Genomic DNA, 15,914 nt, shown 5'->3' on the forward strand with positions numbered 1-15,914 from the left:
GATTTTCTCATTTGAGAAATCTAAAAAGTAAAAAGTACGAACAAATAATAGTTTTACAAGTTTGCATTTCCAGTATTTCCAAGATCAAGCTACAATATTACCTTGAGATTAAATCAAGCACTTTACATCGTTTGAAAGTCAATAAAAAACAATTTGTTGCAGTCTATTTGTACCAAACTATGTTTTTCTCTTTTAAGAAACCTTCAAGAACTTAAAAGAGAAATAAGATTAGAGCCTGCATCTCAAATAATAAAATAAAAATGAATAAAAAATGAGTGAAATCAACACATTTAGGTCATTTAATGTTTTATTAAACAAGTTTAAAATGTAATGTGGTGACAGCTACATGTACAGACACGAATAAAACAGGGAATTTAAAAGCAATAATATAAAGACTTTAACACATAAAAGAGAAACTGTACAATTTACACACAAACAGGTTAAAACCTTTAAAAACAAAACAACTGATAAAGTTCTTGTGTTGTCAACAAGAGCAAGCGAAGTTCAGAACTTGGACTTTGGGTGCTGATGTTTCTCATGACAGGAGGGTGATGAGTGCATCCAGAAACTTGCTTCTGTCCTCCGTCTTCAGTTCAATTACTGTGGAGGGAAAAATACAAGGAAGAAGTAAGAACATTTATAAAATGTGAGAACTCACGTTTTCATCTGTCATTTGTGCAGAACAAAAGCCCAAAATAGATTCTACACGTGAAACATGATGAGTGTCGTATCTATTTCATGACGTCTGGACCTCAGTCACACATCAGACCGCTTCTGAAGTCTGGATCAGTAAAAGCTGGAAACAGACACAAGGCTGCCACCTAGAGTCCACAGAAGAGACTGACATGTAGTCTGGTCTGTATTTATAAAGAGCTTTTCCTGATGACCACGCAAAGCAGTTTATTGACACACACAGACACATTTTTGATGAAACTTACACTTTCTCATTCTATAGGAATATATATAGGAATAGGTGGGGGCAGCAATGATTTTTCAGTCAATCAGTCAACAGAAAATGTTATAGTTAACTATTTAAACTTACTTGATGTGTCGAAATGGTCATGAAGAGTTCTGGAGCTGGTGCTCTCGGCAGCTTTCTCGAATGCTCGGCCAAAGAAACTTATAGAGACAAGAGAAATCAACGACGGTTGAAGAAAATGGGAAATAACCGCTCTATACAATATAAAATACAATCTCAAGGTCTTCGGTTTTCTTTTTTCCATGAGATAGTAAACTGAATATTTGTGGGTTCTCGTCAATTTACATCAATCGTAAGGGATAAGTTTTACTAGTCTGAAAATTGGATTATGACTACAACAGAAAATGCACAAAAAAATATAATATACTGTATTATCTAAGTAAATATACAGAGTAAATACCCCAAAAATGGAATCAGACATGAAAATATAAATAGAGAGCGCAAATATAATTTTTCTGAACCTCATGAATGTCATTTGTTCGTCTTATGAATGGTGTGTTATCATCACAGCTCCTCGTGGTTTAGGTCTTACTTCTTTTTGTCGGATGTCTCAGACTCTGGTGGGATTCCCACGACAATCACAGTTCCCTTCTCAACATCTTTGGGAGCCGCCATGACGAGCGGAAGCAATTTGCAGCGTTTATTCCTCGTCTAAACACAGGATACATCATGAGTGAAAGAGTGAACAGACACCAGATAACACCGTTATTCACATATAAAGAGCAACGGGGGACTCACTGAGTGAACGAAAGCTTTCAGGAGGTATTTGCAGAGCAGAGTCAGGGCCATGGGTTTAGAAAAGAGCTTCACATCAGGAGTTCCCTAGAGACGAAAGAGCAGAAGATTAATCTGAGCAGGATTAGCTGCCAACAGACAGACAGAAGCAGTCAAACAGACAGGTACCTCCATGAGGTAGCAGTAGAGGAAGGGCCCCTGTGACAGGATGAGGTTGGTGCAGATGCAGCTGGCGACAGTCTGCTGTAAGGCAATCAGCTTCTTCTTCGCCAGGTCAATACCAGAATGTAGACGCTCAATGTTACTTCTGCACAGAGAAAAACACCTGATACATATATCTGGAAAATACCTTAAACTTTAAAACACTCAGAGAAAAACCATGAAAGCATTTAGACTTTAGGCAGAGACCTAAAACTTATTTACTGCAAGTCACAAGATGGTTCTCATAAAATCTCTGTCTCAACCAAACAAAATCCAATCTGTCTCATGACGTATTCAGTTCAATTGCTGGTTTGTGGCTGCTTCAGAAAAATATTGCATTTAAACTTCTCACAGTGGTGAATATAAGAATTAAATGGATGAGCCTCAGTTGTCCAGATCTATAACAGATCTATCTATTGGGTCTCGAGGTGACGTGAGGGAGCCAGTAACATTCCAGGTCACTATAAAACTGTTTTTGATTGACGACCACAGATTTTTACATCCCTCATAACTTGCAGTGTGAATGGGCCTTTAGTTTCTTCCACACACCTGGAGAGGGAGTCCAGAGCAGTGATGAAGTTGTCGCTGTCATCTTTCTCTGTGCTCTCCAGCAAAGCAACACAAGCATGGACCATGTCACTGGCCAGGAATCGGTTCTTAAAGCCGAAGTGGACACCAAACGTCTGGATACGGATATCTTTCATACTGAAGAAGAGGAGGAAACAACAACAAATCATTTCAGGTCTTCATTTGTGTGACAATAAAGGAAACTGAATCACAGCATGTATTTCTGCAAGTCTTTTCTAGATTCACACCCATATTTATTAGAAGACTCCTCAATGACGTCCCTCAGGTTCTCTTTGATTGTCATGTCCATGGAATTGAATTTCTGCCGCACTTGTTTCAGGGGTAGCCTGTTACGAGCAACATCAACAGGTTTTAGCAGGTAGAAGAAGTGAACTCTCACAAAAAGCGCTGATTTCCTGGCACTTACCCCATGTCAGCCAAGAACTCCTGGAGTTTCTTTTGTCCATTTAACGTCCAAAGCTTGAAGCTGCACGACGTGTAACATGAATTACAAATGCTCTCATACAGAGACCAGTGCTGATAGAGGGTTAGACGCAGGCTGAGGCAGCAGGTCAAGGAAAACACAAAAGTTTGCACAAAGGATTTCTGTAGCTATTACAATGCAGAGAAAAAGATGGGTTGTACTGATGGCATATCATTCAAATGGATACTCATATTCAAAGGAAATCCTCATACAGTCGATGGACAGCGAGTTCTCCTCATCCTCATTTCTGTGGTTATGTCTGGAGACATGTCGCTGCATCGTGGCGATGTCTGTTACGTACTTCATACTAAAAGTAATAAGACAAGATCAATTCAGTGCAGGTGAAAAAAAAAAAAGCAAATGCATCTCATAAAAAACAATAAACAAAAACATATGAATGACTTCTTCTACAGCAGAAGTCCCCTTATCGAATTCTAAGAAAATCTATTCACGTTTCTGAGAATTAGGTTTTGAAATTCTTACTGTGTGATTTTATCATGAACCCACTGGTCTGTCAGCCCAATGATGGCCCACCTGCAAAAAGAAGAAACAACATCTCAAAGTATGAACATCTCGCAGTGCATTTCCAACTTCTCTGTGTCATTAAAAATAAAGAAATAATGTTTAATTAGACATCTTACCAGAGCATGTCCTTGGTGTCTTTAGTCAACACCCAAGCAAGCTCAAAAAACATCATTGCAGCCTGACAAAAAACACAAAAGTGTTCAAGAACAGCAACAGAGTTTGTGAAGGTCAACATGCAGCTGTGTATGGTTACGTCTCAAATGTGTAGAAATAATTTGGATGAATTTCAAGTATTCAAAAGGATTTTTCTTCATTTTAAAAACTACTCACAGAGGTCCCGTGATATTCATACTGCTCATAGTCAAACAAGATTTCCCTCCTGAGAATTGAGTGAAACATTAAAATTAGTTAAGAATTGAAATGTAATAAAGTCTCCAGAACTCCTTAAAAACACTTCACCTCCGTGCTTCCCACTCCCTCTTCGCTCGCTGCCTTTCAATCCTCCTCTCCACCGCGCCCTGCAGCGACATGATCGCAGACATTAATGACACAACCACTACAGTCGAGTCCTCAAAGCTCTGATTCATTTCAGTCGAGTTTACTGATGATTGTGTTCAACACGCACTTCATCGTATCTCCTCCGTTTGCCAGACGGCTCCGAGCCTTCATCACTCTCATTTCCAGAGTCGCCTCCTTCTTCTTCATCATCTCTGAAAATATCATCATACGAGGGCACACCAAGGTCATCGTCCTGTTTGATTAGTAGCTTTATCTGTGGAGGAGATGACAGGAGTTTATCCGAGGGTAAATTCCAGCAGAGTAAGAGCAGCAGCAGTTTCCTGATGTGGTCTAATATTTCTGTGTTGCAGGAGAAAGAACTTAACAAAGACGCAAACTGATCAAATGGATGCAGCAGATTCAATATTTTTACATGTAGTATGGTTTTTTCCTTCATTATCAATCATTTGAGCAAAACAGATCATTATCAGTCACCTGCGAGTCATTGTAGACATTGACCACATCTACAGGCCTGTGAGTGTCACAGATGAAGAAGATGGAGTCGTCGTCCGGCTGCAGCATCTCAAGGAGATCAACATTTGCTCCACAGTTGATGAGAACAAAGTATTGGAACTAGAACACGACACAGTTAAAAAATAAGACATTTAGCTCAGTGAGGCAGTGTGGAAGTGTATTAACACTTCTGTCATATATTCATGTGAACGCTGAGAGGTGATCTGAACACACCTGCTCTTTGTGTTCAAGGAAGGCAGTGCCGAGGTCCTGCCAGCCTGTAACAGGCACAAGTGTGTACTGGACCTGGTCACAGTGGAACAGCGCCTGGTAAAGAGACGGACAGATCATTTCTTAATTTACTAATTAATTATTATCCCCTCACTGACAAATTTGGACACAAGAACATTGGATCTTAAGCCACTGAGTGACAGAAAAAGAAGCATCTAATAAACAATACAGACAAATCAATGTCATTATAAACATTTTATCATCATCCATTAATTTGATCTTTGAGATCATTTACAAAAGCTGATTTAGCATGTTTTATATCGTCCCAGTAGAATGTGCTGATCATAGGTGTAAAGCATCATTTAATCACAATGCTCTCATGTTAACATGCTTCAACAGATGTTAAAAACTCCTGAGCTCCATTTAAATACACACGCTTTAGTGACTGTGCTATCCTTTGAGCTCTAGAACAAGATGTTGCTGGTGATAAAAGTAAGTCCTCACAAAAACAGCTCTTTATGTCTTAACTCAGACAACAGAAGCTCATTTTGGTTGACAGCTCAGCGTGTTATCTCACCTGTAGTATCTTACAGGCACAGAGCGCGTCGATGTCTGATGCCACCAGGAGTGCGACTCTCTGAAAGCAAAGTAACAGGTCGTTTTTAGTGATCTTATCAAATACATACTGTTAGACTGACACCACAACACCTTCTGAAACTTGAAAATGTGCAAACCTTTTTAAGAAATGGTGACTTTACAGTTTTTAAATATATCTATATCACATCTAACTAGGTCTAGCTGGAAAAACAAAGAACTTGCCACTAGAAACACTATAATATGCATATAATATATTGTGTTAGATCAGGACCCATCATTATCCCAGACAAACACTGATTTCAAACCACAGACCAGGTCCAGATCAAAATCCACTCATAGTAGACTCGTTAAACCTGGACTCGTCTTTAAGACTACACCACACAGCTTCAAAATAGAAAATACATTTGAAACAGCAGCACACTTCACAAAACACCCGCTCCAGACCACATCAGACCAGGTCCCGATCAAAATCCACTAAAATCCGACTGGTCAAACCTGGACTGGATGATCCAGGACAAACTTATGACTTTTTAAACACACAGATTTCTGAACATGCTTTTTTAAAAACATCGAGAGACCAGGTCCAGACACCACTTATTGCATTCACAAGTAAATGTACACTGATGATTGTTCGGGTGCAGGTGTAACAACAAGTCCTGGTGTATGCCTCTGGTCCTTGTGCTTTTTTCTTTATTTGAAGCTTGAATATAAATGTAATAACTTCAGAAAATGGTCCTGGCAGATTCGTAAAGCTTAAAAAACGATGTCGGACTCTCACGCAACAGCGAGAGGAGCAGGACACTGAAGAGCAGTCGCTCGGGGTTTGAGTTTAAACTCACTTCAGGTTTATCAAACACAACTTTACACTCGGAACAAACTCACCTGGTTGGCAACGACTTCATAAAAGTCCTTCCTGGTGTCCGTGACGAACATGTTGGCAGCTTTTGAAACGCAGACAAAGTGTCATGAGAAGATCCGCGGCTGCTTCCGGGTTGTTGTCAGGAGCGCAGCTGCAGAAATGTGGCGCCAAATCCGCGGCGTCACATCCGACCAATCAGTGTGGAGGAAAGGGCCCCACGTCATATGTTTGACGCGACGTCATCACGCCGAGTTTCAACAAAGTGGCGCTACGGAAAGAGAAAGCAGCCACAACGCGTCACCACGCGAGTTTACCTTCTACTGATTGTTGTGAGATTATTAAACGTGATCATGTAGATAATTAGAAACAGAAGATTTAAAATGAAACAGAAAGTTAAAGGTTTTAATCTGATCAATGACAGAGAAATGAATGAGCTTTAATGTTTCTATGATTAACTGCAGTTTTATGCGTGTGTGGAAATGTTTTTTTTCACAACATGGAAAAGTGGATATATAGTTTCAAATAAATCAAATGTGGTACATGTTATAATTAGATTGTGATACTTTCTTGAGTCAACATTTCTGAATACCACAGCTCTTAGGTAAAGAAAGTGAACTGTAAGATTATAAGAATGGTTTATCAATAATAAAAGTATGTTATTTGTTAATCAATGAAAAATTCAACAATCGTAGTCAATTTGGACTGTAAATTGAAAAGGATTCAGTATATAAACTACGTCCCTGGAAAATGTGAAGAGGGATAAAGTTGATTACAACAGTTCTTAGTTAACATTCCATCAAGACCTCCTGTTAAACCCAGATCGTGTTTGGATCTCATGTTTGACGTTGACTCTTCTTGAAATGTAAAGTGATGATAGGATTTCAGTCTTGTTACTAAAACAATAACAAGTACATCATAAAAGTAAAGATCGCAGCTTTGAAATAGAAAATACATTTGGAAAAGAAGCGCAATTGTTATGCTGCAAACCAAACTCAGACCTTAATAAACATTTTTGTTAATGTATCATTTATTGATCACTTTTTAATGTATCCTCTAAAATTATTATTCTATAAACGGGTGCCCGCCATTAATGTAAAAGAACCAGAGGACATTTTGTGGTGCAGGGTAATTTAGAAACATCATTTTGTGCCATTAAAAGATCCATTTAAAGCGTCACATGTACAATCAGGATCAAAATGGTCCTAGAAGCCAAGGCAAATTATGATGGGCGTGACAGCAATGATGCAAACTGGCAGGTTTTCAAATAATCCCTCATCATGACAGTAGATCTGGAGACCACAAACTGACAGTGTATATGTACTGATAATCACATAAATTAATGGACTTGTAGAGATTTAAAAGGAAATGACAAGGAAATGTTTATATGTGTCTGTGAAACATGCAGGAAAATGCAATTTCCTTTGTTTTTTTTTTTTATCTGAAAGGTCCTCCAGAACTTTGTGTGCCCACAACAAATATGGTTCCTACTTACATTTTCACATTTAAGGTACAGAAACGGATATTGAAATTTCAAGTAAACTCCCACATGCCCCCAAAATAAAATACAAATAGACCTGTACATCATCTCATGAATAGCTGTAAGAAAGACCCAGCAAAGTAAGATATCATTTCTCTCTGTTAAAAGCGAGGTTTTTCATTCTCCTCCGTCAGTTGTAAATTGTTCACTTCTCACACAGGTATCTTTACAATAACAGTTGAATTTCTGGAAATAAATTATGTGTTTTTTTCTGAGGTAAAGGGAGGCAGCAAGCCACATTAAAACATCATGTGTTATCTTCACAAGTGAATCCTAAACACTGGTAAACAATAAAACGTAAAGATTTAAAGCAAACTTTAAATAACAGAGATCAGACACTAATACATGCAGTTTACAGCTCATTCATGGACAGAGAGTCATAAAGCCATGTAGTAAACAAAGGCACAAATTCATGATTTGTTTTCTGCCGAGTTTGGTCTGAAACCACTGGGATCCAAGCCTGATTCACAGCAATAGTGAAAAATGCTTTGACCCTGCAACACTTTGGCTGTTATCACACACAAACAAAAAACAAAGAGGTTTGGTCGTCTCTCATGATTCAATCTGCATAAAACCAACATAGTAAAAATGTGCGTCGTCTCTACGTAAATCAACAATTTCCCATAATTAAGTAAAAATCGAAATATAAATTACTCTAATGACTGGAATGAAAGTTGATGAAAACGGCCAGAGGAAAATAAAAAAAAATCTCCATGTGCTAGCGAAGCTATTGATGGGATAGAAAACCTGGCCGGCAAGAGAACTGGGAAGCTAGCACCATCACCTGGAGAGGTTAGAGTCCGACCCCACTCAGGTTCATAGCAAGGATCAGGTTCCCCTGTGGTAACAACAAACCCAACCCCTGTGCACCTTCATCTCTCTTCCTCACATTAGATCTGCTGGCAGAGGAGCCAGAGGAGTGTGCAGTGACAAACAGAAGACCTACAGTCACCCTGAGATCCACTGATGCAGGAACACATTTGTGTTACAGGTGTTTTAGGGTCATGTGAACGTCGATATCAGCAGATGTGATGTGCAGTTAGAACAAGGAAATGATAATGTGTCATACAATAGTTAAAATACCAAGAGTTGAGTGGATCTGCTACACTGGGAGGTTTTACTCAAGCCTTATCCAGATGTGAATCTAAACATCTGTGAGTGGAAACATTCAAATGTATCAAAGGAAGACAGAGAGATTTACGGCACGGAGAACGAGGCAGTAGAAAGTAACTGCAGAGACCAAAGGTGCAGGGAAGTTATTTTTTGCCTTTAAATACAACGGATGTAGTTACTGTCAGATAAGGGTGGGTGACGAGACAATATATCTTGTGATACATTTTAAAAAAAAAAAAAGGTTTCCACAGAGATTTGAGCATACGCTACATTTTCTTATTGTCAACAAAGCTCATAAAATACAGAATCTGTCATCGTAGTTGATTCTTCTGTGGCATTATTCTTCAAAATACTTGACATGATTTGGCTCATTCTAAAATTATTTAGCTTATTTAAAAATGTTATTCTTTAATTTCATGATTGTTTCTAACTGCAGCCTTTACAGTGTCAGTAGGAGTGAAAGTATTTTGAGACAGATACACATTGTTGGTTTGGGTCTAATCAAGGGAATTTGTTGACAATAAGAAAAACATAGAATACTGTAATCTTTATTCCTTCATAGTTCCGCTTGTGTGAGTCAATTATTGACATTGCCATAAATCACTATATTGCAGTGTTTAACTCAACAAAAACATTCCTGTCATAATCTTTCAGAAAATAAAATATCACTGCAATATATCAAGATATACAGTCACATATACCATGACTCATTTTTATCCATGTCACCCACCCCTCTCAGATACGAACATCCAACATCAACATTTGTGCTTCCCCTGTTCAAATTAGGTCCAGTAATTTTGCAGCTTCTCGTCACATCTCACTCTCTTTTGTCGTGTCGTCATGTGACATCAAATGTGAAGGTTTGGTCACGTCATGACGGTTGGTTGCTATCCATCTCTACAGGTATGAGAGGTGGACTTGTGACTGGGTAGCTACAGGTTAGATTCCTGAACGGGCAGGATGAATGAGTGTGTGCCTATCTCTGCCTCATTACTATCACAGAGGTGCCCTCGAGCAAGGCTTTTGATTTTCAAGCCTGGTTCTCGATGAGGGCTGAGAAACTTTTTTGTTTTGGTCTCATATGACCTCCTTCACTTTTCTCCTGCCATACGCTGACTCGTGGTCAATGTCAATCAATGCTGTGGCTGCTCTGGTGTCTAGAGAGAAATTATATCCTCTGCTCAAGAGTCTCGACTCTTGCACTCAGTGTCTTGCAGAGCCGTTTCACATTTAGGTCACGTAATGACACCTGAGCCAGCTTCGACACCAGGAGCCGCTGTTGAAAACATGATATTTGAACTTGCATTACACTCATCATATATAGATGCAAGGTAAAGAATGAACATCCATGCAGAGAAATCAAACTACCAGATATATATATATATATACAGGCGTTTCCCTTTAACCTCAACCCTGCTTGATTAGAAAGTTGCAAGTTTACAAAAAAATCTCAAAATAGTGACCCTACATGAGAGACTGTGTCACAGCAGCTGAGCCAGAGTCTGATGGGCAGTGGACGATTAGTGCAGTGGTTGTGTCGTTGACTTGCTCAACTGTTGGGAGTATTTAAGGTCATCCATAGGCACAATACACAGGGTGTGTGTGTGTGGGGCTGAGCCATATGGAAAACAATGTCATGACAACCAGAAGACCTCCTGTACCAAAACATCCAGAAGGTATTGACATCATTATAGGGTTTGGAAACACACACTCCAGGCTGCCTGTGTAGTTCACGTCCATCACACGCGACTGTTAAAAATTAGTCGCTATTTTCCGCAACTCATGTGTCTCAGAAACAACTAGAGAGAAATTAGTTTGTAAATTCAGTTTGGAAAACGTACCAACCATATGTCACCTCACAAAAAGAAAATTGCCACCATATATTTACAATGATCGACAACTAACAATAAATACTGATTTACTGCCTGGCCTCCAGGGTGTAAAAACCAGAGTTGAATGATTTACCATGTACCCCAGTATAGATTACACCTGCAAAGAGAATTCTCCAGGTACAGCTGCTCTACAGGGGCAGGATATAGTTGGAGTTGGCCAGCTTGCGCTCCTGTGCAGCGGGAACCATCTCTCTGTGACGCAGTGGTCTGTGGCAGTCTGGGTCCTGAAGTGGAGGGTAGTGCTGTCTGTAACACAGCCAGGCGAAGACGAGACCAAGCAGAGAACCCACTAACACATCTGCATGAAGGAGAGAGAAGAGAAGAGCCACGATTATGAGGAGTTTGATTCCACAGTGTCATCGTTCAGAAGTGCCCGTTGTTTAATCTGAACTGGTTGTGAACGTGTGACAGACACATCCTTAACTGATTGGTTGGGGTGAGTTAGTGGGTTTGGAATTGCACAGCAAATTCAATGTTGGAGAAGTTATAGAAGTTACAGAAAGTAGCAGCGTGGAATAGCCCATTACAACTGTAAATCATCAGGCATAAACCCCTAAAGTCTTGACTGGGTTTATGATCTACAGTGACGTGCATTCAGCTACCAGGAGGCCATCAAAACGTTTTGGCTTCACTTTTGGGAGCCTGTCAAGTCGTCCCTCTCTATATAAACAGTCTGGGTGAAATACAGACCGAAGCTAAAACAAATTGAAATCCAGTCTGATTAACAGACTACTACTAATCAGTTGTGTTGCATCCCTTTCACTGAAAACCCTCTAAACCAGCTACTACTGTTGGTCACAAATATAATGCATATGTAAACATGCACTGTGACTCTGACCTTGCCAGTGGTGTTTGTAGTCGCAGGTTCTGGAAAGGGCGATCACAGTCGCAATGAGCAAAGGCATGAGGAAGGCACACAGCCGCCACGCTCTGCCTTGGCCCACTGCGTTGAAGCAGCGCAGCTTTCCTGCGATGTACAATGCTGTGAAACCCAAACCTGCGAAGGCAACTGAGAGCAGAGAGAAAAGAGCACAAGGGTGGATGAAGAGAACAAAAAGAAGAAGAGATGGGACAGGGATTAGAGATGGAGAGACTTGCTTTCTCATACAGCAAAATAAAAGCCTAGAGGCCAAAATACATTCATATACACACATTTGTAACATATGATTATCTCCCTGCCCTGCTTTTACATTCACTTGCTTTCCTTGCTGCCTGCAGATGATAATGCACCAGCTATAGAGACATAATTGCACATTGGAGCCTCTCTTACAGGAGGAATGCCCGCTGGGAAAGCTCTTCCTGCCCTCTATGACGGTATCTGGGTCACCGGTGCAGTGCAGCTCCAGGTTCATCTGACCATCTGGGAAACAGCGGTAGAAGAAATCTGGTCGCGGCCTGAAGGAAATAGACAGAGGGAGCACAAAGGCTTTAATCCACTCAAACATGGGTAAAATGTTTGCCCTGCTACGTTGAGTGATGTTTACCTGCCAACAACAAGTTTGATGACGTTGGTGAAAACTCCATTCAGCACCAGAGTCAGAGTCACAGCTGGATGACAGGGAGAGACAGAACTGAATCATTAAAAACAAAGACACGGCAACTCAAAAAAACATTTGACATATTTTAATAGGAAAACTAGAAACTCATTAGCAGCTGTCGGTTTCGTACCCAGCGAGGCTTCTTTCAGATCTCCTCGCTCCGACTTCCTCATGAAGGTGAAAACCACGATGACAATCAGTGGGGTGAAAACTGCCACACTCTAATTCAGACGAAAAATAGAAACCGTTAATCTTTGTAACAAAAAAAAAATTTAAAAAAACAAAAGGTTCCTCCATTGATGCAGCATTGCAATCCTATAAAATGATCAACCTCTTCCTGGACAGTAAACGGCAGAGCCAGAGGTACTGTCTTTTCACTTCAGTACATTCCTCTGTCATATTTAAAAAAAAAATGAATGCATCTTGACGACCAACAGAAACTTCAGTCACTACACTCACATGTGTATACAATCACTGAGTATGAATTGTGATGGGGTAGTGTTGTCATGAATCAAACAAAGACGTGACAGCAATAGCGTCAACATTTATTTCCACTTTAATCTCAGCTAAACTTTTGGTAAATTACACATATGTGAATGACTGAGTTAAATCAACTAATTTCAACCTTCATCTCCCTGCCTCATTTTAAAACTATAATGAAACCAAGAGCTGTGAGAAATGAATCATGAAACCTGATGATGTGCTTTGGATAATGTTAGAGACTACATAAAACTAAACTGTAGGATTTACATAGTGCAAGTTTCACTCACAAACAAGTAAATATATTACTTACAAACATGAGTGAGGTGGGAACGTGGTCATTCTCCACACGATGGAATTTATACAACCACATCTCCTCAGGCTGGATCTCACGGAAGAAAGGAGGAAGCTGCTCCGTCACACTAACAGCAACATGATATTTTAAATTTAGAAAACAGATTATTAAACAATGTTACAGATAAATGCATAGATGAAGTGTTTCCAATAAGGACATACTTACAGGAACACCACTAACAACGCTATTCGGATAGAAATTTCCGAAAGGAAACCACGAAGCAGCTTCTGCTTCATTTTGTTTCTCTGGGTGGATTTCAGTCAACAGCAAACATCCTCATTCCACCCTCTGTTCAGGTGACGGGGGCTAAAGTAGAACATGGAGATGAGATGATAATTCCGTGGAGGAGAAATGCAAGTGAAAACAGTAAATATAACTATATTCAGTACATAATTACAAAGTACAGCTGACCAATATCGATTTTTGAGGGGGCCAAAAAAATGTTCCCATACTGATGAAAATGTCATTGATTCCTAAAATGTAATTTTCAAACGCTTGTAATTGAGGCTTAATATTTTGCAGTTTGACCAAAAACATAAACTAAATAATCAACTGAATAAAAAAACATAAAACAAATACATAACACTTCTATATCTTATCTGAATTGTTTATTCTGTAAAATAAAAGCTTTCATATCTGCAAACAGTGACACTGATACCAACATGTCTGTGAAAGGCTCATATCAGCCAATGACATCAGCCGACTGATAAATCAGTGGAGCTCTATTACTTAACAAATGGAACAAAGGCCAAACTGAGAGGCCAGGCTTTTATGTTTCAATCTGAATGTACTCAGTCTGATGCTGAACTCTAAAATAATAGAATTTCCCTGATCAACCTAGACTCATACTCATAGTCATACACTTATAACCCAATAAGGACAAAATGAAAACAGGTTTTTAAAGATTGTTGTAAAATTATTAAAATAATTCACGTCATAAGTAATGAGACATGTCACTATGACACTTAAAACATTTTCCCATTTCCCCCAATCATCTTTGAGATGTTTCTCCAACTTTACTGGACTCCATTAATGGCAAACTGCCTGTCTACATGAGGTCTCACAGCTATGACGTTAAATGAGCAGCCTGCAGGGCTCAGACACAGGACTGAGCCCACGTTTTAATGAGATGAATCCATTTAGTCTACAGAAATATTTGCATTCTTATCCTCAACTGTCTGTTTACTTTTCATATAGTCTACTTTCAGACATCCAACAGAATCATGCAGCCGCGGGCTCATTGTGTTACAGCCTTCATCGCTTCACTTTCCCCCTCTTCAGATCTCATAGAGCAGCTGTCTGCAGGGCTCCTCTGTAGGGTTGTAAACATTACAGACCCTGATCCAGATCCTTTAGCCTGATAGACCTGTTTTCGAGTACGTCAGCACAGACTAAACTCAGGTGACTTCTTCCTGATACTCATGTTGGGATGGGAGTTGCCTGGATATTACTATATATATAATATATATATAACAGGCATTTTCATTATTATTATACTCTACAAGTTAAACCCCTAAATTATGAATCAATTCTAAATGTAATGTCCAACTAATAAACAATGAAAATGAAAACCCTATTCTGGAATAATGGCAACAGGCCCCAGCTCTAAATAATACACGCTATTTAGAGAAACAGATGCACAAATAAAAAATAACCAAAACTAAAACAATCTAAATACAAAAACATTTAAAGGTTCAGTGTGAAAGATTTAGTAGAAATGGATCTATTGACATTTATTGAATATAAAATAATCCTAGTGATGTTTTCACTCGTGTGTTTCATCTACATTGTACTAATTGTTGTTTTCTTTACCCTTTATACTTAAATACTTTATATTTACATCTGGAGCGGGTCCTCTCCACGGAAGCCGCCGTGCTTTTTACAGTAGTTCAAACTGGACACACTAAATATCTTTTGAGTTTTTATGACAACTGAAGGCTAACACAGGTTCTTCTTCATGTTTGGAAGGAGAGCGTGAGGTGAGGGGGTGTTCAGCTGCAACGTGCAACTTCACCACTAGATGTCACTAAATTCTACACACTGAACCTTTAAACCTCTCCCAGCACAGGAGCACAGCATGAGGTGATGAAGGTGATGAAGGGCCTCATCTTTACTGCTCTGTCGTAAATAGATAATAGATAGATAAGGACCTGGAGGTTTGAAGGGCCCCGGGGATCCAGCTGTGGCAGCCCCTCCTCGGCTGTGCACTGACCTTTGTCCCTTAGTTTTCAAATCGCTCTTGAAATAATGAAACCCAACAAATGAAGGAGCTGCTGCCCCCCCCCCCCACACACACAGTAACCCTGCACCACTGTAACTCTGAGTGAAGTCAGTGTTGAGGAGCTTTGATATTTCCGGTTTATAAAACCTGAGATAAAGGCCAACCTGCTGCACCTGTGTCCTGCAGCTCATACAGATATCTACAGGCTGATGCTGCACATGGCGACAGGAAATGTGTTTTAATCGACACAGAGAGCAAACAGTGCAGCGTGTCACCTTCCTTCACACGCAGCGGAGATAACCGAGCTGACAGACAAGGTGTTAGCAGGCTGAGCTAAGCTAGCTAGCAACATCTGTCAAAGAAGACATCTGGAGCATTTCCGCCCTGACAGCCAGCAGGAAGCTCACCGACCTTACAGATGTCGATGTGTCCTGTGTCTTTGTCTTCACGTTAACACGAACCAGGCCCGGACATCCTCTGGTTCAGCCGCCGGGAGGAAGTCGCACATCAGCCGCCTTCAGGGAGACGAAGATGCCACGGAGGAGACGAGCTCTGCGTGATGCTAACTGTTAGCATCACAGCTACTTCT

General features: G+C 39.9%; 2 protein-coding genes across 3 annotated transcripts; both read right to left on the minus strand.

Annotated features, from left to right (window-relative positions):
• Window positions 1-289: 289 nt before the first annotated feature.
• Window positions 290-6,415, minus strand: cdc45 (CDC45 cell division cycle 45 homolog (S. cerevisiae)). The gene is made up of 18 exons (XM_020099115.2): window positions 6,213-6,415; window positions 5,311-5,370; window positions 4,737-4,829; window positions 4,485-4,622; window positions 4,117-4,263; window positions 3,951-4,009; window positions 3,822-3,870; window positions 3,608-3,669; window positions 3,450-3,500; window positions 3,154-3,273; window positions 2,910-3,041; window positions 2,731-2,829; window positions 2,465-2,620; window positions 1,883-2,021; window positions 1,718-1,801; window positions 1,512-1,630; window positions 1,043-1,119; window positions 290-600 (listed from the first exon to the last, which is right to left on the minus strand). The coding sequence occupies exons 1-18, from the start codon at window positions 6,261-6,263 to the stop codon at window positions 536-538; spliced, it is 1,701 nt and encodes a 566-aa protein (XP_019954674.1). The 5' UTR covers window positions 6,264-6,415; the 3' UTR covers window positions 290-535.
• A 783-nt stretch (window positions 6,416-7,198) lies between these two features.
• plpp5 (phospholipid phosphatase 5) lies at window positions 7,199-15,914 on the minus strand. 2 transcript variants are annotated; one of them, XM_020099299.2, is made up of 8 exons: window positions 15,737-15,914; window positions 13,270-13,410; window positions 13,063-13,171; window positions 12,400-12,490; window positions 12,216-12,279; window positions 12,002-12,126; window positions 11,570-11,740; window positions 7,199-11,029 (listed from the first exon to the last, which is right to left on the minus strand). In XM_020099299.2, exons 2-8 carry the CDS (start codon window positions 13,338-13,340, stop codon window positions 10,860-10,862), a joined length of 801 nt encoding a protein of 266 aa, XP_019954858.1. In that variant the 5' UTR covers window positions 13,341-13,410; window positions 15,737-15,914; the 3' UTR covers window positions 7,199-10,859. The 2 variants fall into 2 exon arrangements, with proteins under 2 accessions (XP_019954858.1, XP_019954859.1); XM_020099300.2 differs by having other exon boundaries at window positions 15,742-15,900.

Source organism: Paralichthys olivaceus, chromosome 4, assembly GCF_024713975.1.
Source record: "Paralichthys olivaceus isolate ysfri-2021 chromosome 4, ASM2471397v2, whole genome shotgun sequence".
NCBI lineage: Eukaryota > Metazoa > Chordata > Actinopteri > Pleuronectiformes > Paralichthyidae > Paralichthys > Paralichthys olivaceus.

What these genes read in the sequence shown, in the direction of transcription:
- plpp5 (XM_020099299.2), bottom strand. Translation starts at nt 13,340, where the DNA reads ATGAAGCAGAAGCTGCTTCGTGGTTTCCTTTCGGAAATTTCTATCCGA. An exon ending in TCTGAAAGAAGCCTCGCTGG is followed by an intron (nt 12,280 to 12,399) that starts GTACGAAACCGA and finishes CCTGTCATCCAG; the next exon opens with CTGTGACTCTGACTCTGGTG. An exon ending in ATCAAACTTGTTGTTGGCAG is followed by an intron (nt 12,127 to 12,215) that starts GTAAACATCACT and finishes TATTTCCTTCAG; the next exon opens with GCCGCGACCAGATTTCTTCT.
- cdc45 (XM_020099115.2), bottom strand. Translation starts at nt 6,263, where the DNA reads ATGTTCGTCACGGACACCAGGAAGGACTTTTATGAAGTCGTTGCCAAC. An exon ending in ATGAAGTCGTTGCCAACCAG is followed by an intron (nt 5,371 to 6,212) that starts GTGAGTTTGTTC and finishes CTTTGCTTTCAG; the next exon opens with AGAGTCGCACTCCTGGTGGC. An exon ending in TGACCATTTCGACACATCAA is followed by an intron (nt 601 to 1,042) that starts GTAAGTTTAAAT and finishes TTCCCTCCACAG; the next exon opens with TAATTGAACTGAAGACGGAG.